The 19,786-nt window shown below is 41.8% G+C and overlaps 1 protein-coding gene and 1 long non-coding RNA gene across 15 annotated transcripts in view; one reads left to right on the top strand and one right to left on the bottom strand.

Annotated features, from left to right (window-relative positions):
- Window positions 1-19,786, bottom strand: part of hdac4 (histone deacetylase 4) — a 595,905-nt gene that overhangs the window by 106,804 nt on the left and 469,315 nt on the right. For all 14 annotated transcript variants that reach the window (XM_068035894.1, XM_068035896.1, XM_068035900.1 and 11 more), the window contains one exon: window positions 13,927-14,196. In XM_068035894.1, coding sequence (XP_067891995.1) covers window positions 13,927-14,196 — 270 coding nt within the window. The remainder of the gene's footprint in view (window positions 1-13,926; window positions 14,197-19,786) is intronic.
- LOC137372238 (uncharacterized) overlaps window positions 1-19,786 on the top strand; it is a 114,987-nt gene that overhangs the window by 52,351 nt on the left and 42,850 nt on the right. The gene's annotated exons all lie outside the window — the stretch shown is intronic.

The following is a 19,786-nucleotide window of genomic DNA, read 5'->3' as shown; positions in this document are numbered from 1 at the left end:
TCTACCAACTAGAAGGACAAGGGCAGCAAATGCATGGGAACACCACCACCTGCAAGTTCCCCTCCAAGTCACATACCATCCTGACTTGGAACTATATCGCCGTCCCTTCACTGTCGCTGGGTCAAAATCCTGGAACTCCCTTCCTAACAGTGGGTATACCTACCCCAAATGGACTGCAGCCGTTCAAGAAGGCAGCTCACCACCACCTTCTCAAGGGCAATTAGGGATGGGCAATAAATGCTGGCCTGGCCAGCGTCGCCCACATCCCATGAATGAATAAAAAAAAAATTAGTGCTAATTAGGTTTATCCAGTCTATATGTGGATTGAAGTCCCCCATGATTACTATATTACCATTGTCACATGCACCTCTAATTTCCTGATTTATATCGTGCCCTGCACATGACCACTACTGTTTGGTGGCCTATAAACGACTTCTAACAATGTTTTCTGCCCGAAGGGCCTGTTTCAGTGCTGTATCTCTAATCTAATCATAACATTGAGTGAGGCCAAGTTCAGATTCAGCTGATTTCTTCTCCCTCACTCCTCACTGCTTCCACCAACCACTTCCATCCATCCCCGCCAAAAACATTGAATAGTTTGCGAACACTAGGTTCCACACAGCCATTGAGGTGAGACATCAGAAAACTGATTGTACTGATACTTCATCATGATAGGACAGGAAGAAAGGGGATAACATTGAACCTAAAACACACTAGATACCTGTTGTGTGGAATAAAGACGATGGGAAATTGCATTAAAATATAAATTCAAGCTACATGTTACAAGCATCTGCCCAAAGCGCTGTTCTGCACATATGAATACAGGCAAAGTATTGTAAATACACTTGTTGCATTTACTTTGTCAGATCTATACCCTGATGCTGGTACATCAATACAGTGAATTCCTAATGCAGAAATCTTCCAATAATTCTACTAACTATTAAACCCTTAATGTGGAATTATACTTCCGTCTTTATTTTGTCAAATTGTTGTGTCTGCTGTTGGTGTGCGGATGATGATGATTTACCCTTGCATTATATTTTAATTCTCCTGTAGGGGGCAAGATTGAGACAATGTTGAGGCATCTTCCTGCCGACGGCAAGTAAAAAATGTATTTGATGGGAAGCCAAAACATATACTTATTAGAAAAGGTTGAAAAAAAGCTAGACCATTGCCAAGAAAAGTGGTCTCAATAACCAAGAAAAGTAGCCTGAGTAAATTTAATCTGAAGCTGCATGTTGAAGGAATAGGAATAAGCCATTCAGCCCTCAAGCCTGTTCTGTCATTTAATTAGGTTAATTACTATATACCTTCTTTGCAGCAGTGTAGCACAGATAACTCATTTTTAGCCACTTCAAGAGCTAATAAATTTGGATAATTTAAAACAAAACATGCTTAATAAATTTGGAGAATTAAAAAGAACATGCTCATTTTGGGGTTTACCTTTCCTCATCAAGACTCTTGACTGAAAGAATCTGCCTAGAATGTGACCTATGATTAATGGGGAAAGATTCGAATTAAGCATTTTTAAAGCATGCCATTAATTCATTCTTTGAACAATATTAATTCTTAAATGGCTCAAGTGTACAAACACAAGGACTTTCCTCTTCCCCATCATACAATTCAAGGTAAATGTACATTTAAAAAAAAAATTGTCTTCACTCTAAACATTTAGAGTACAGCCTGTGGTTACACTAGATCTGTGTTGAAAACCTAAAGAAAACACCTGCTGAGCCTTTGAAGTAGACAGATTAATAGCCGACTCCTGCATGCTTTGAACTGCGCACAGAGCAATTTGTAATCTAGTTGAACAGTGCTGCTCATTAGAGATAAAACAGATCCTTCCTTTCCAGAGTTGAAATTATGTTTTGTTCAAAAATAGGCACTGCACTTTAACCAAGATTTAGAAACATTTAAATAGAATCTAGCAACTATACTGAAGTTTCCACTCAGAGTACTAAGGCCCTGTGCCTTTCAATCTCATAGGCTCGAATTATGGGAAGGGTAATGTAAGTGGGCCACCTTAGTTGTGTTGCAGAACACCAACATTTTAGCTCCTTATGGAAAACACGCACACTCATTCCCTCCAGTTTCACCCTCATACACAAACACTGACTTTCTCAAAGCCTTTGGAACAAAAATTATTCTGTGACTTCCAGAGTCATTGCTACTCCATAGATTATAACAGGAAGTGTAATTGTACAGGATAAGACAGACAGTGGCAGTTTCTCCAGCGCCACCCTGTGTATTAACAGGCAGCATGTGGTGCTCTTCATAGTATCTAAAAATCTGACAACTGAATTCTAAAGCACTGGAAATATGGAGTCAGAGTTGAAATACACTGTAAGCTAATTAAATCAAAAATAACATTTTAGAAGATTCACTTCATCAACTTCAAATCTGTTGTCACTATGTTAATTCAGAAAGTATACTCCATCTAAAAGCCTTTGAAGTTCTATATTACTTTTTTTTTTAAATGAAGAGACTGGCAGGAGCAAAATAATATGCTCTGTATTAAATACAGCCTTGACCTGCAAGAACAACAGTCCCTTCTAATTTAAACATGCATTTCTTTTCTTTCTTTGGCACTCTGAAATTCTATCCTTTTCCCTCTTCCTCTCTCCATGAAAGCCCTTGTTTGAATCCATAATACATCAGGAAAGGGAATTGGCAGATCAATGAAATTTTAAAGACTAACAGTTCTGTTTTCTATACAAATTAATGACATCACCAACATAGCAGCCAAGACAGTTCTTTCCTTCTAGATGTTATCACTGGTACAGGATAATTCCCAATGGTTAAGACCACTACCTGACTTTAGTGAAACCTATGGGATAAAGTTAATTTTATCTCTTTCATCTATATCATGAGTACAAGCTTCCCCATCAATAAGTCTAACTTATAGAGTTCCACTGGTGTCAATTCAGTCAAACACAGTCTTAGCTAAAATTGTTTCAAACACATCAGAAGCTCCCCATTAGTGAAGATAACCATCTAGGTCTCAGTGCAGTTAATTGGAGTCCTTTCACTAACTGTGAAGCATAGCCCTCTCTGTCAAGTTACTAGCTGTGTCCCAAATGTTTTCATGCAGCTATACTTCCACATGTCTGCACATTTTAAGTCGGTTAACCCCTTGTGGAGTTTAAATATAACACTGTGTACTTTCCTTATTGGCTACATACATAAGCTTTTTGGTGCTGACACGTCATCAGAAATGGAATGTTCCTATGACTGTGCTTACAGACAGATGTCCCTACCATCTGTGTCTCACAGGAATGCAACAGAAAACAAGGTGTCACAAGAGACCTAATTTAAAAGGAATACAAATATCTTATACAAACACAATTTGAAATCCCTGCAGAAGTCAACTGCAGAAAATTCTTCTGGTACATTCAGCGACTATTTAGCTGGAGTCAACAGAAATGCACATTAGTCTCAAGGTGCCATACTTAATTTGACATGACTAACTCTACTCGCACAAGCCAGACTCTGGCCAATGTTAAAGACCATAACCCAGCCAAGCTTTGAGTGTTACACGCAGACCAGTGCATAATTCATCAAGATACCTAGCACAAAGTAAGATGGTTGGGCGTGTTGGAGGCCAATCATCTCAGCCCCAGGACATCGCTGCAGAAGGTCCTCAGGGCAGTGCCCTAGGCCCAAACATCTTCTGCTACTTCATCAATGACCTTCCCTCTATTATAAAGTCAGAAGTGGGGATGTTCACTAATGATTGCAGTGTTCAGTCCCATTTGTAACTCCTCAGATAATGAAGCAGTACGTGCCTGCATGCAGCAAGACCTGGACAACATTCATGCTTGGGCTGATAAGTGGCAAATAACATTCGTGCCACACAAGCGGTGGGAAATGACCATCTCCAATGAGACTGAAACTAACCATCTCCCCTTGACAGCATTACCATCACTGAATCCCCCATCAACATTCTAGGGTTTACTATTGACCAGAAATTTAACTAGACCAGCCACATAAAAACTGTGGCGACAGGAGCAGGTCAAAGGCTGGGAATTCTGCAGCAAGTACCTCACCTCCTGACTCCCCAAAGCATGCCCACCATCTGCAAGGCACAATTCAGGAGTGTGATGGAATACAGTCCACTTGCCTGTATGAGTGCAGCTCCAATACTCAAGCTTGACACCATCCAAAACAAAGCAGCTCACATGATTGGCACATCATTCACCCTCTTAAATATTCACTTTCTCCACCAACAGCTCACAGTAGCAGCAGTGTGTACCATCTACAAGATGCACTGCAGCAACTCACCAACGCTCCTTCAACAGCATCTTCCAAACCAGTGACCTCTACCAACTAACAGAACAAGGGCAGCAGACTCATGGGAACACCCCACCTGCAAATTCCCCAAGTCACACACCACCCTGACTTGGAACTATATCGCCATTCCTTCACTGTCACGGAGTCAAAATCCTGGAACTCCCTCCCTAGCAACACTGTGGGTGAACCTACACCATGTGGACTGCAGCAGTTCAAAAAGGCAGCTCACCATCACCTTCTCGAGGGCAATTAGGGATGGGCAATAAATGCTGGCCTTGCCAGTGATGCCCAGATCTTATGAAGGAATTTTAAAAAATGATGCCTACACTGAATGCTGTATAATCTATTACAGTATATGGTGTAGCATGCACTTTCTTGTGGGACTTGACATGTTGAACTGTGCTTTAACAGCGGTGATCAGAGTTTATGTTTTTGACTATTAAACATATTTTTGATGAATCTGAATAAAACAAAAACCATCCTACACATCTATTTACAGGCATTGGCAATTCCACTGGAGCAAGAATAACACTAAGTTTATTAAAAGGAATTAATACAGATATTCCTGACACAAGTTTCAAGTTCAGCTTAACAGAACCTATTAGTACAACAATTAGGTAAGTTTCTCCCACCTTCCAGTATATTTATTTTACCTCTGCAGCAAAGATGTGTTTTCCAGGTCAAGATCACATACAGTGGGTACATGCCACTTATTTTGTGTGCTTTTTAATATAAAGTGACAGCTGTCTATTGCAGATGCAATATTTAATTGGAATACCATGGGAATGTAGCAGCTGTCATTTGCTGGGATATGGATAAACAGGCACCGGAAGCCTCCTTTTCCTCATCTGACATGGGGATATGTGCACCTTTCAGCCAGGGTCACCTGAATAACAATCAGGATCAGGAGCCTTGGTTGATTTTCCTTGACTCCAGTGCAGCAGTAATCTTGCTGAACACAGCCCAGGAGTTAAAACTGGGACCTTCTAGTCTGAATGGTTAGTGCTATACCAGGAGGAACCTTGACTCCTCCTTCAGCCACTGGTGATCAGGAGTATTGAAACCTATTTTTACTAAGTAACAGGGGAAAGTATGTAAATATATATTGTTGAGGGTTGGGAGGGGACTTGCCAAAAAATTACTTTACTACCAAATAAAAACAAAGTGCTGGAAATTCTCAGCAGGTCAGCCAGCAACTGTGGAGAGAGAAGCAGAGTTAACATTTCAGGCCTGTGACCTTTCATCAGAACTGGCAAAGGTTAGAAAAGAATTGGGTATTATGCAAGTGAAGCAGGGTAGTGGGGAACAGAACAAAAGGGAACGTGTCTGATAGGGCAGAGGGCATTCCGAAGGGATCGTTCCATCTGCGATACCCTGGTCCACTCCTCCACCACCCCCGACACCTCGTCCCCTTCTCATGGTATCTTCCCATGCAATCGCTGGAGATGTAATACCTGCCCTTTTATCTCCTCTCTCCTCACCATCCAAGGCCACAAACACTCCTTCCAGGTGGAGCAGCGATTTACTTGTACTTCCTTCAATTTAGTATACTGTATTCGCTGCTCACAATGCGACCAAACGCAGATTGGGTGACCGCTTTGCGGAACACCTCCGTTCAGTCCGACAGCACAACCCCGAGCTTCCGGTTGCTTGCCATTTCAACACCCCCCACCGCCCCCCCGGCTTTCATGCTAACATTTCAGTCCTTGGCATGCTCCAGTGTTCCAGTAAACATCAATGCAAGCTCGAGGAGCAGCACCTCGTCTTTCGATTAGGTACTTTACAGCTTTGCGGACTCAACATTGAGTTCAATAACTTCAGAGCATGACTGGCCTTTTTTTATATTTTCATTTTATTTATTTTTTTAAACGGTGTGCCTGTTTTTCATGTAGACAGAGCTACTCATTATTCTGCTATTAACACTCTCCCTGGACTAATGCTTTGTCTTTCACCACAAGCATTCACACACTCTTTGCCTTTGTCCCATGACAGCTTTGTTACTCTTCTGCCCTCTGCCCTATCAGACACCTTCCCCTTTTGTTCTATTCCCCACTACTCCTCCACCCCCTTCACTTGCTTAATACCTAATTCTTTTCTAACCTTTGCCAGTTCTGATGAAAGGTCACAGGCCTGAAATGTTAACTCTGCTTCTCTCTCCACAGTTGATGCCTGACCTGTTGTGTATTTCCAGCACTTTTTGTTTTTATTTCAGATTTTCATCATCTGCAGTATTTTGCTTTTACTTTACTAGCAAATCCTGTTTATGTAGATTAGAAAATCCAGGGTTGGTACATCCTTTAAGACTGTGATAGAGGATTTTTCATCCTTCACCTCCTTTTGAAGTTTGTTACTGACAGCAACCACGTACTCCTGTGTCTCTTGGAAATCACAGAAATAACATTTCTGATGCGAATGAACTATCCATTCATGCTCCATTCACCAAAAACTAACCGCAGATTGTACACGGCTAATTTTGAAATTTGAAAACTGCATCTTTAGTTGGAGAACACACTCAGCATTAACATACTCAATTTCTTCTTTGGCCTCCTTATCTCGAGATACAATGGATAAGCGCCTGGAGGTGGTCAGTGGTGTGTGGAGTGGCGCCTGGAGTGGCTATAAAGGCCAATTCTAGAGTGACAGGCACTTCCACAGGTGCTGCAGAAAAATTTGTTTGTCGGGGCTGTTAAACAGTTGGCTCTCCCCTTGCGCTTCTGTCTTTTTTCCTGCCAACTGCTAAGTCTTTTCGACTCGCCACACTTTAGCCCCGCCTTTATGGCTGCCCGCCAGCTCTGGTGAACGCTGGCAACTGACTCCCACGAATTGTGATCAATGTCACAGGACTTCATGTTGCGTTTGCAGACGTCTTTAAAGCGGAGACACGGACGGCCGGTAGGACTGATACCAGTGGCGAGCTCGTTGTACAACGTGTCTTTGGGGATCCTGCCATCTTCCATGCGGCTCACATGGCCAAGCCATCTCAAGCGCCACTGACTCAGTAGTGTGTATAAGCTGGGGATGTTGGCCGTCTCGAGGACTTCTGTGTTGGAGATATGGTCCTGCCACCTGATGCCAAGTATTCTCCAGAGGCAGCGAAGATGGAATGAATTGAGACGTCGCTCTTGGCTGACATACGTTGTCCAGGCCTCGCTGCCATAGAGCAAGGTACTGAGGACACAGGCTTGATACACTCGGACTTTTGTGTTCCGTGTCAGTGTGCCATTTTCCCACACTCTCTTGGCCAGTCTGGACATAGCAGTGAAAGCCTTTCCCATGCGCTTGTTGATTTCTGCATCTAGAGACAGGTTACTGGTGATAGTTGGGCCTAGGTAGGTGAACTCTTGAACCACTTCCAGAGCAGGGTCGCCAATATTGATGGATGGGGCATTTCTGATGTCCTGTCCCATGATGTTCGTTTTCTTGAGGCTGATAGTTAGGCCAAATTCGTTGCAGGCAGCCGCAAACCTGTTGATGAGACTCTGCAGACACTCTTCAGTGGGAGATGTTAAAGCAGCATCGTCAGCAAAGAGAAGTTCCCTGATGAGGACTTTCCGTACTTTGGACTTCGCTCTTAGGCGGGCAAGGTTGAACAACCTGCCCCCCGATCTTGTGTGGAGGAAAATTCCTTCTTCTGAAGACTTTAACGCATGTGAGAGCAGCAGGGAGAAAAAAATCCCAAAAAGTGTGGGTGCGAGAACACAGCCCTGTTTGACACCACTCAGGATTGGAAAGGGGTCTGATGAGGTGCCGCTATGTTGAATTGTGCCTTTCATATGGTCATGGAATGAGGTGATGATACTTTGTAGCTTTGGTGGGCATCCAATCTTTTCTAGTAGTCTGAAGAGACCACGTCTGCTGACGAGGTCAAAGGCTTTGGTGAGATCAATAAAAGCAATGTAGAGGGGCATCTGTTGTTCGCGGCATTTCTCCTGTATCTGACGAAGGGAGAACAGCATGTCAATGGTCGATCTCTCTGCTCGAAAGCCACACTGTGCCTCAGGGTAGACGCGCTCGGCCAGCGTCTGGAGCCTGTTTAAAGCGACTCGAGCAAAGACTTTCCCCACTATGCTGAGCAGGGTGATTCCACGGTAGTTGTTGCAGTCACCGCGAACACCTTTGTTTTTATAGAGGATGATGATATTGGCATCGCGCATGTCCTGAGGTACTGCTCCCTCGTCCCAATTTAGACACCCCATTATCGAAACTAGATTACATGCAGGCAACAATAAACTGTAGGGAGATTGCAATTACAATAAACAGCTGAATACACAGGCATATATAATGCATTTATAATTAAAGTTTTTCAAAACCTAGCACCTATGAAAGCTTACACATATCTCACAATGGTTAAAGTATTACATTCATTTTCCTGGACATAAATTTAGCCAAGACTAGGTAAAAAGTGTGCAGCTAGTGAAAATTACACTGCAGCTTTTAAACAATACACAATGAGGATTATGCCGTTCAATACATTACAAAATAGGTTGAAGTACAGACATTATTGATATATTAGCTGAAACCAAGGCCTGAAGTTATTATCGTGCACACAGATCATTCCTCTGACAGGAAAAGAATATTTTGGCACTCATTGTTGCTTTCTGATACAATCAGCTTCATTCTACTACATTCCCTAGCACTGATTAACAGTACTTGCATTTTTATAAATACATACAAATTATTCCCCATTGGGTTAGCCAGAAAAAGACAGCAGTCATTTAGAAGCCTATTCTATGAATCCAAATTATGGAATCGTCCAAACATTCCCTCCTACCCTTCATTATCCTGTCTCATGAAAGCAGGGCAGCCCATTCACATCCTTACAAATAGCCTCAGTATTGCCACTCTTTGATGGATACATGAAGCATTCATGGACAGTTCTGAAAGGAACCACCTTGTCCTACAGTCTGCCAGATTAAACTTGCCCCTCAGGAAACCCTGAGTAAGAATATCAAAGACTAAAGCTTAGATTTCCCAGTCAGCTTAGTCTATTTTTAAATTAATAATTAAAAGATGCTCTCCTAGCACGACAAGCCCTTGACTCATCCGTTGCTCCCTTCTACATCCCAGTCAGTAACATGGTTCCTCGCCATCCCCTGGCTCCAGATCAGCCCTCACTGCTTCCCATCAAGCCATTCTTGGATATTGCCCATTCGCAGTATCACAGGAGCAGCCCAGCAGGGAGGACGAGAAAACTTGGGGTCTTCATGATAGGAAGGAAGTGACTTTTGAAAAATATTAAAACTTTCCTGTCAATTATGTCATATGATTTTCTTCCTAATCACCCAATGCACAACCTACTTCTTTCAGAAAAATAACTTCTCCAATTCAATTTTAAAAATGCTTGCATGTGTTAGAGCAATAATTCTTGAGGTACAGTATCTCTTAACTTGCATAACTCTGGGATTGGTTACTGTTGTAGTTTTCTCTCCCACATCCCTATCCCTTTTCAAAGTTATCTAAACATATCTAATAAAACAAAGGAAATCATAAAATAATGAAAGAATGGCCATATTAATTAAGACCCCATCTTACTAGTTTCTATTTACTGCATTTTCTCAGTCTTTCCATGGTTGACTCTGCTTCTAGAAATTCTAGCTCTGAAATCATGTAAGTGGGAAATGGGTGGACATGGCCAGGAATGACACTATGGGAAACTGTTCAGTCTTCAGTGATTTCCAATGGCAGCAAAGGAGAGATCTGGAACGCCTCAGGGGGGAAACTCCAGATATTATCACTTGACCTACCATTAGGTAGAGCCATACATTAGCTCCAACACACTGCACCAACATTCTGGTTCTGAATCACACAAAGATTGAATACTACCTGGAATGGGGAGGATACTGAAGGTAAAATCTTTGGATTATCTAGAGGCATTTAGATACTATACTCGGAGGGATGGGTAGGCTATTTCGGAAGGGTGAACTAGGTGGGACAAATAGCCTTCCTCATCGTTACTTATATCTTTGCAAATGGCACTATTTTAAAATCCAGAGTTATCACCAGGTATCTTAAAATATTTAACAACATGCTTATGCACAACTGAGGACAGGTTTCATCAGAAATAAAATACAAGTCAGCTCTGGAGTTTGGAGTCGCAAATGAGTAGACTGGAATCATCTCATGTGAAACCTCAAGCAATTATGGAGAGTTATTTACATGAAAAAGCAATACAAATCACTGTCTTGGGCTTCTATGCAACATGATGTTTTTCAAATGAAGCCATTTGTGCTTTATGTGTCGTGAGAATAATTAAGTTTAAAACATCTTACGAGGCATGATAGAAAAACTTGAAACATCCTTGGACTGATTACATCTCGTCGTTCTCTTACAAATATTTCTATCATAACCTCACTGCTCTCCATTGACCAAGATTACTAGATTCCAATCTGACACTGATTCTTCTGTGACGTGTCCTGGTCAAAGATTGTGATCAGATATTACCCTGTATGTCACTGAACCTGGATCCTAACCTTTGGGTACCAGGGTTTTATTTGTGTGAACTGCAGCCAACCCATGACAGCTTGCTGAATCAAAGAAACACATGAGGCCAAGATGTGTTTACCTTTGGCACAGACCACACACAATTCATGATCCAGTGTGTTCTTTTGAATACAAGTGCAAAATATATTACATGGCTGGCTGTACTCAGGCGAAGAAAGTAACATTCTTGAGATCTACAATTAGAAAAATGTAGCAAGACAGCAGCAAAATAAATCAAACAAGCCAGTCACTAAAAATTATATTGTATGTTGTATTTATGTGGTTACACTATCAACATTATGTGTGGAGCCACGGGAAATGGGCGAGGTCTTAAATGAATACTTCTCTCTGTATTTACCGTGGAGGTGGTCATGGAAGCTAGTGAGTTCAAGGGAGGGAACAGCAATATCTTGGAGCATATCAACATTACAAAGGAGGTGATGTTGGTTTTGAAGCACATTAAGGTGGATAAATCCTCAGGGCCTGACCAGGTGTATCCTAGGATGCTATGGGAAGCAAGGGAGGAGATTGCTGGGGCCCTGGCAGAGATTTTTGTATCACTAGCCACGGGTGAGGTACCGGAAGACTGGAGGATAGCTAATGTGCCTTTATTTAAAGGAGGGTAGCAGGGATAAGCCAGGGAACTACAGGCTGGTGTGCCTTACATCAGTGGTGGGAAAGTTATTGGAAGGGATTCTGAGAGACAGGATTTATAAGCATTTGGAAAGGCAAGGTCTGATTAGGGATAGTCAGCATGGCTTTGTGCGTGGGAAATCATGTCTCACGAATTTGATTGAGTTTTTTGAGGAGGTGACCAAGACGATTGACGAGGGCAGGGTGGTGGACGTTGTCTGCATGGACTTTAGCAAGGCCTTTGACAAAGTCCCGCATGGTAGGCTAGTCCAGAAGGTTCGAACATATGGGATCTAGGGTGAGCTAGCCAATTGGATACAAAATTGGCTTGGTGATAGGAGGCAGAGGGTGGTAGTGGAGGGCTGTTTTTCAGATTGGAGGCCTGTGACCAGTGGTGTGCCGCAGGGATCGGTGCTGGGCCCTCTGTTGTTTGTCATCTATATTAATGACTTGGATATGAATGTAGGGGGCATGATTAGTAAGTTTGCAGATGACACCAAAATTGGCGGTTTAGTGCACAGTGAAGGTGGTTGTCTAAGGTTACAACAGGATATAGATCAACTGGGAAAGTGGGCAAGGGATTGGCAAATGGAATTTAACACAGACAAGTTCAGTGCTGTATCTCTAAACTAAACTAAGTACGAAGTGATGCATTCTGGGAAGTTAAACCAGGGCAGGACATATACAGTGAATGGCAGGCCCCTGGGGAGTGTTGTTGAGCAGAGACACCTTGGGGTGAAAGTACACAGTTCCCTGAAAGTGGCAACACAAGTAGACAGGGTGGTGAAGGCAGCGTATGGCATGCTTGCCTTCATCGGCCGAGGCACTGAGTACAAGAGTTGGGACGTCATGTTACAGTTGTACATAATGTTGGTTAGACCGCGTTTGGAGTACTGTGTGCAGTTCTGGTTGCCGCACTACAGGAAAGATGTGATTAAGCTAGAGAGGGTGCAGAAAAGATTCACAAGGATGTTGCCTGGTTTGGAGGGCTTGAGTTATAAAGAGAGATTGGATAGGCTGGGTCTGTTTTCCCTAGAGCGAAGGAGGCAGAGAGGGGACATGATAGAGGTATATAAAATTATGGGAGGCATAGATAGGGTAGATAGCCAGAGTCTGTTTCCCATGGTAGGGGTGACTAAAACTAGAGGGCATAGATTTAAGGTGAGAGGGAGGAGGTTTAAAGGGGATCAAAGGGATACATTTTTCACACAAAAAGTAGTGGGTATCTGGAATGAGCTGCCAGAGGAGGTGGTGGAGGCAGGAACAGTAGCAACATTTAAGAGGCATCTGGACAGCTATTTGAATGAGAAAGGCATACAGGGGTATGGAATTAATGCAGGCAGGTGGGATTAGTATAGATTAGCATTATAGTCGGCATGGACGCGGTGGGCCAAAGGGCCTGTTTCAATGCTGTACAACTGTATGACTCTAACATTCATCACCAGTTAAAATCAAAAGTATGTTGGAATAAAATTGGAGGGTGATTCTAAAACCCAGTGGGAAACCGGCGAAAGTGGACGGCATTCCTGTCCAGCAACTTAAGTCGAAAGCCTGCCAGATTTAACAGCCCGCCAGTCAGCTGTTTGCCCATATCGGGTAGAAAGCAATAGCTGGCCTACCGACACGACAAATTTGGGAGCGCTCACTGTTGCTCAGGAGAAACATGGAAAGCAACTTCTGGCATCTGCACATTCACAGTTAAACGCAGAAATCATAAAGTTATTGCCTGAGTTGCGCTGCTCCTCCAGAAGTTATAATATACCGGTATCTTGCCATTACATTCAACATTCAAGCACGGGAACAGTATGAAGCTGTGGTATTTACCCAGTAGGTACCTTCTAAACATGCCAGAAAATATTAGGACTTGTCCATTCAAGTGTAAGTGAATCTTAATTACTGCCAACTCTGACAGTGAAAAATAACTTTTAAAAGAGTGGAGTCTCATTCCTTCAGATTTTAATTGCTGCTGGAGATATAAAAATTAAAATAATTTTTCTCTTTTTCTGTGTCTGTTACATCTCTCTTAACCCTATCCCTCTTTATTTCCCTTACTGTATAAGAGTTTACATTGAATTAATATACACTTCCTGGTTTAGGCTCTGCATTCGACATGGTTGGTTAAGGAGATGCTCGATGCACAGTTGCTTGCCTTGTTCACACAAGTCCCAGATCCCCAGCAGAGAGCACATTGTTTTGACACTCTAATTACTGCAAGTCACAGTGCAAAAAACCCACAGACAAGCGTAAATGTAATATATGGTGGGTGCCAGTTGTTCGCTGCTGACTGCAAAATCCAGGCCATTCATTCTTGAGTAAACAAAAACACACTAATCTTAATATATTACCAGCTGAAAATTCTATAATGAGTCTAATTTTAATTAGAAAAGCTAGCTTGAGGGGCCAAAGCTAGTTATCTATTTATGCACTCTCATCCTTCATTTTCACGAGTCCTTAAGTTCAGCTGAACGTGTACAAGGTTGCTAATTTAGTACAAATATTTATGCACACTAAACCACAAAATACCTGTCTGAAGAGTAACTCCTGCTGTTGCTCTGCCTGCCTCTTTCTTTGCTCCAGCTCTAGCTGCTCTCGTTGATCTTCCTCCTCTTCATCACTTTCGATTGGTTCTTGTTTGACCTGTACCACCTTGTTCATAGTTGTGGACTCATTCTGATTGACACCTCTGTCTGAGTACAGTTCTTCAGGCATGGCCTGATGTTCTCTGAGCTCCTCTTCTGTTTCTTCAGGGTGACTTTCATGCTGCCTGGGCTGCTCGCTAGGCTTTGGCATCAACTGTAAATTAACAAGCGGAGGGAAAAGAACTGTTAAATAATTTAAGTGCCAAAGCCAACTTATTGCAAGTGTTGCAACATCTGTTTCAGAGTCAAAGTCTTTGAAAACTTCAGGACAGAAAAATACTAGCATATTACTGCTATAGTTTCACAATGTTGACTAATTCTGTCCTCTATAATCAACTGCATTAAACCTGCAGTGATATCTTCACAATTATTAAGCCTTTGATTATAAAGGTCACTGCACACCAGCAGAGCACACTGTCAAGCTGATGCTAGCACAACATTAAACTCAAAACAAGTGTACAAAACTATTCATCTGTACATCTCAAATTCAGCATTCCAACTGAGGGCTCAGATGATATTCTAAACCACTTGAGCTTTGGTCTTGTGGCTTGGGACATCATCTGCACTTATAAATTAAATTACTGCCTTGGATTCACTTTTTCTGTGTATGAATTAATTTATAACCAGCATTACAACAGCTTAATGAGAAGACTTCGGCAATCAATGAAGCTGACTCTACTGCTGTTAACTGAAAATAATTTGCAAATATCCTAAAGCATTCTGTTTTAAACATGCTGAGTGACAAGTCTTAGAAGATTCAATTTACAAGTGCAGGAATTAATTGGCATTCATTGTTTGCACCATTGTGTTGTTTGACTTGCATACCTGCATTACACTGACACTGCAATGCTGCCGTTCTTCTACCCATTTTTTAATTTGTACAACATTTAGCTAAACTGTGCAAACAAACATATGCCATAGCTAAATCAATTAAGCTTTTGTAATTTGGCACTTACAAAAAGGCCATGCATCACTCCAAATGAACATAACCAATCCAATAAGATTTAATAAAATGATTTAACCCTCATCAAGATACTCAGATTTCAGCAAGAAGCAAAGTGATCAGCAATACTGAAATATGTGAATGTGTCAGTAGTGATTAAGAGCTATGCCAACTCTTTGCAAGTCAAGCTAAGTACCAGATGTGGTCTGAATTACTGCAACCAAATTTCTCTGTACAGTTGTGGGTTCAAGTCCCACTCCAGACTTACGTACAAGATCTTGCCTGGCATTCTAGTGCCGAGGGAATGCTGCACTGTTGCAAGGGCCATCTTTCAGATGAGACATGAAACCAAAGGCCGTATTCCTCTTAGGTGGAAAAGAATCTGCAACACTATTTCAAAGAACAGCAGGGGCATTCTGGCCAATATTTAACCCTCAACTAACATCACTAAAATAGATTATCTGGTCATTATCACATTGCTATTTGTTAGCGCAAATTGACTGCTGTGTTTCCTACATTACAGCAATGACCAGGGGTCGGCAACGTGTCCATGCTAAGAAATTTAGGGGTCCGTGACTGGTAATTTCAGGGATGAGAAATTTCCCATTGGCTTCTTCTTTCTGATGAGACCGGTTTTTAAAAAAATTGGTAGTTTTCAGCATGCTTTAAAAAAAATAACAAACCCGCTGGAAAACCCCGAATCTGCCCGAAACTCAGAAGCTGCTGTTCCTGCTCGCAGCACCGGTCAGGACAGCTTTGGGATTTTCCGGCGGGTACTGATTTTATTATTTTTAAAAGCCCATCGGAAAAAGACAAAGTGGACCAAAGTTTGGTAACCACTGTTCCTGCTCTTGGTAATGGTCAGAGCGCGCGACAGGGAGAGAGCAATCAAGATCACTCCTGACAGATGGACATCTATCTGCAAGCAAATAAAAAAATGCCAGGCAACTCACGAAATCAGTGTCCAACATAGTGATGAGAAAGTAAATCAATAAATTTGTCTTCTCATTGGAAGGTTCTTCACAAAAATGCACATTTGTTTTTGTTTTGATTACATGGGAATATAGGAAATAGGAGCAGGAGTAGGCCATTTGGCCCATTGAGCCTGCTCCGCCATTCAAACAAATCATGGCTGATCATCTATCGCCATGCCATATTTTCACACTATCCCCATATCTATGATGCCATTAGTATCCAGAAATCTATTGATTTCTGTCTTGAACATGCTCAATAACTGTATCTTTCTGAAATTGTCTCACCGGCCCCCGCTGCAGGACAAAACTTGTAATGTCGCCCACCCCCACCCCCCAACACGAAAAGGTTAGACACCACTGCTCCAAGCCTTTAACCTTGTAAAAGGCTTGTGTTATGTAAACTCATTTTAAAATGGAAAAAGTCACTTAGTGAGTGTCTCCATTTCTACGCTCTGGCACGCATTACTTTCACTTGGGACAGCAGCTCACTGACATGTTGAATGTTGCTGGACTTTTACTTCTATATAAATGTCGCAATTACGCTGCTATCCATTTGGAATTACATTATTCTAGAACTTGTACTGAGGGGAAAATAGGCAAGAAAATCCAAGGGATCCCCAGAAGTCAGCACTGTAAGTTCCTCATGAATACAAGAGTACGTTGCAGTGGGGCCAAGTGGTATTGGCAAGAACAGGATACTACTGACCCATATACAAATAGTAAATACAAATACAATGTAACGGAAAGCTTCAATAGACAGTTATCATAGATTAATTTGTGATTCCTTAACAAAATCCATGCTGCATTTGCAGTTTTAAAAACTGTCGAGGAGACACAGTAAAAAAATTATGTTTCAATGAGCTTGTTAGAAACAGACATTAATTTTTTTTGCTGCGAATTGGATTAAAGGACAAGTTTTACAAGTATGTCACAGATCAGTAACTGCAATGTGCATCATTTACTATCCAGTTTGAGGGCAGATAACCAGAGTGGCCAATGTCATTTGAAAGTTGTCTGTATCATATAATTACATTATGTTAAAAGTACACCTTTACTAACAGTTAAGAAATTTGACATGGACATAGAACATAAAAGACATAGGAGCAGGAGTAGGCAATTCAGCCCCTTGAGCCTGCTCCGCCATTCAATACGATCATGGCTGATCTCATCTCGGCCTCAACTCCACTTTCCTGCCCGTTCTCCATAACCCTTCAACCCTTTACCATTTAAAAATGTGTCTATCTCCTTAAATTTACTCAATGTCCTGGCATCCACCGCACTCTGGGGTACTAAATTTCACAGACTCACGACCCTTTGAGAGAAGTAATTTCTCCTCATCTCAGTTTTAGGGTAAGAGGTAGCAGATTTAAAACTATGACCTCTTGTTCTAGATTGCCCCACCAGAGGAAGCATCCTCTCTACGTCTACTTTGTCAACCCCCTTAATCATCTTATATACCTCAATTAGATCTCCTCTCATTCTTCTAAACTGTAGAGAGTAAAGGCCTAAACTGTTCAATCTCTCTTTATAAGACAAACCCCTCATCTCTGGAATCAATCTAGCGAACCTCCTCTGAGCTGCCTTCAATGCAAATACATCCCTCCTCAAAGGGACCAAAACTGTACGCAATACTCCAGGTGCGGTCTCACTAACGCCTTGTACAACTGCAGCAACACTTCGCTACTTTTATACTCTATTCCTTTAGCAATAAATGCCAAAATTCCATTTGCCTTCCTTATTACCTGCTGCACCTGCATACTAGTTTTCTGCGATTCATGCACGAGGACACCCAGATCCCTCTGCACTGAAGCACTCTGAAGTTTCTCTCCATTTAGATAATAATTTGCCTTTCTATTCTTCCAACCAAAATGGATAACCTCACACTTATCCACATTAAACTCCATCAGCCAAATGTTGGCCTATTGACCCAACCTATCCACATCCATTTGTGAATTTCTTATTTCTTTATTGCAACTTACTATCGCACCTATTTGAGTGTCATCTGCAAATCTGGCTATAGTACCTTCTATCGCTGCATCCAAGTCATTAATATAGATTGTAAATAGTTGGGGCCCAAGGACCGAACCCCATGGCACCCCACTAGTTACATTTTGCCAACCAGAAAAGGATCCATTTATCCCGACTCTGTTTTCTGTTGGTTAGCCAATCCTCTATCCAAGCTAATAAATTGCCCCTAACCCCAGATGATCTTACCTTGTGTATTAACCTTTTGTGCGGCACCTTACCAAATGCCTTCTGGAAGTCCAGATATTACTACATCTACAGGATCCCCATTATCCACTTTGCTTGTTACAGCTTCAAAGAACTCTAGCAAATTAGTCAAACACGATTTACCGTTCATAAAACCATGCTGACTCTGATGGATTGCTTTTTGACTTTCTAAATGTGCTGTTAGTACTTCCTTAATAATGGATTCTAACAATTTCCCAACAACAGTTGTTAAACTAACTGGTCTATAGTTTCCAACTTTCTGCCTCCCTCCTTTTTTGAATAAGGGTGTGAAATTAGCATTTTTACAATCCACTGGAACCTTTCCCCGCATCCAGGGAATTCTGGAATATTATAACCAATGGATCCACTATCTCCACTGCCACTTCCTTTAAGATCCTAGGATGTAGGCCATCAGGCCCTGGGGACTTGTCTGCCTTCAATCCCAATAGTTTGCTCAGTACTTTTTCCCTAATGATGATTGTTCTAAGTTCCTCCCTTCCTATACCCTCTGCATTACTTGTTACTATTGATATGGTACTAGTGTCCTCCACAGTGAAAACTGAGGCAAAATACTGATTTAGTGTCTCTGCCATTTCTGTGTTCCTACCATTAACTCCCCAGGCTCATCCTCCAAGGGATGAACATTCACTTTAGCTACTCTCTTCCCTTTTATATACTTATAGAAGATTTTGCTATCTGTTTTTATATTTTGCACTAGTTTTCTTTCATAATTTACCTTTGCTATTTTTATTACTTTTTTAGTAACCCTTTGTTGATCTTTAAAAGTTTGCCAATCTTCCAGCCTGCCACTGGCCTTTGCAATATGGTATGCCTTAGTTTTTGTCTTTATGTTATCCTCAACTTCCTTGCTTAGCCATGGATGTTTTTCCCCCTCTTACAATCTTTCTTCCTCTCTGGAATATATTTTAGTTGGGAGGATTTGAATATCTCCTTAAACATCTGCCACTGCTCATCAACTGTCCTGTTAGTCTTCCTGCCCTGTCCACTAGGGCCAAAGCTGTCCTTATGCCTATGTAATTACCTTTAACTCCAGAACGCTAGTGTGGGACTCCAGTTTCTCGCCCACAAACTGAATTTGAAATTCTAGCATGCTATAATCACTCTTCCCTAGAGGATCCTTAACTATGAGATTAATTAATCCCATCTCATTACACAACACCAAATCTAGAATAGCCTGCTCTCTGGTTGGCTCCACAACATATTGCTTCAAAAAACACTCTCTAATACATTCAATGAACTCTCCCTCAAGGCTCCCCTTGCCAATATGATTCATCTAGTCTATATGCATATTAAAATCACCCATGATTATTGCCGTACTTTTCTTACAAGCCCCCAGTATTTCCTGGTTTATACTGTGCCCCATTGAGGAACTACTGTTTGGGGACCTATAGATTACTCCCACCAGGGTCTTCTTTCCCTTGCTGTTTCTTATTTCTACCCAGACTGATTTTACATCTTGATCTCCAGTGCCTATATCATTTCTTACTACAGCACTGATCTCTTCCTTTACTAACAATGCTACATCACCTCCTTTTCCTTCCTGCCTATCCTTCCGAAATACTGAGTACCCTTGG

The sequence above is a fragment of the Heterodontus francisci genome, chromosome 7 (genome assembly GCF_036365525.1).
Source record: "Heterodontus francisci isolate sHetFra1 chromosome 7, sHetFra1.hap1, whole genome shotgun sequence".
Taxonomy (NCBI): Eukaryota; Metazoa; Chordata; class Chondrichthyes; order Heterodontiformes; family Heterodontidae; genus Heterodontus; species Heterodontus francisci.
The sequence above is the reverse complement of the archived record's forward strand: the minus strand, read 5'-3'. Positions and strand labels throughout refer to the sequence as shown.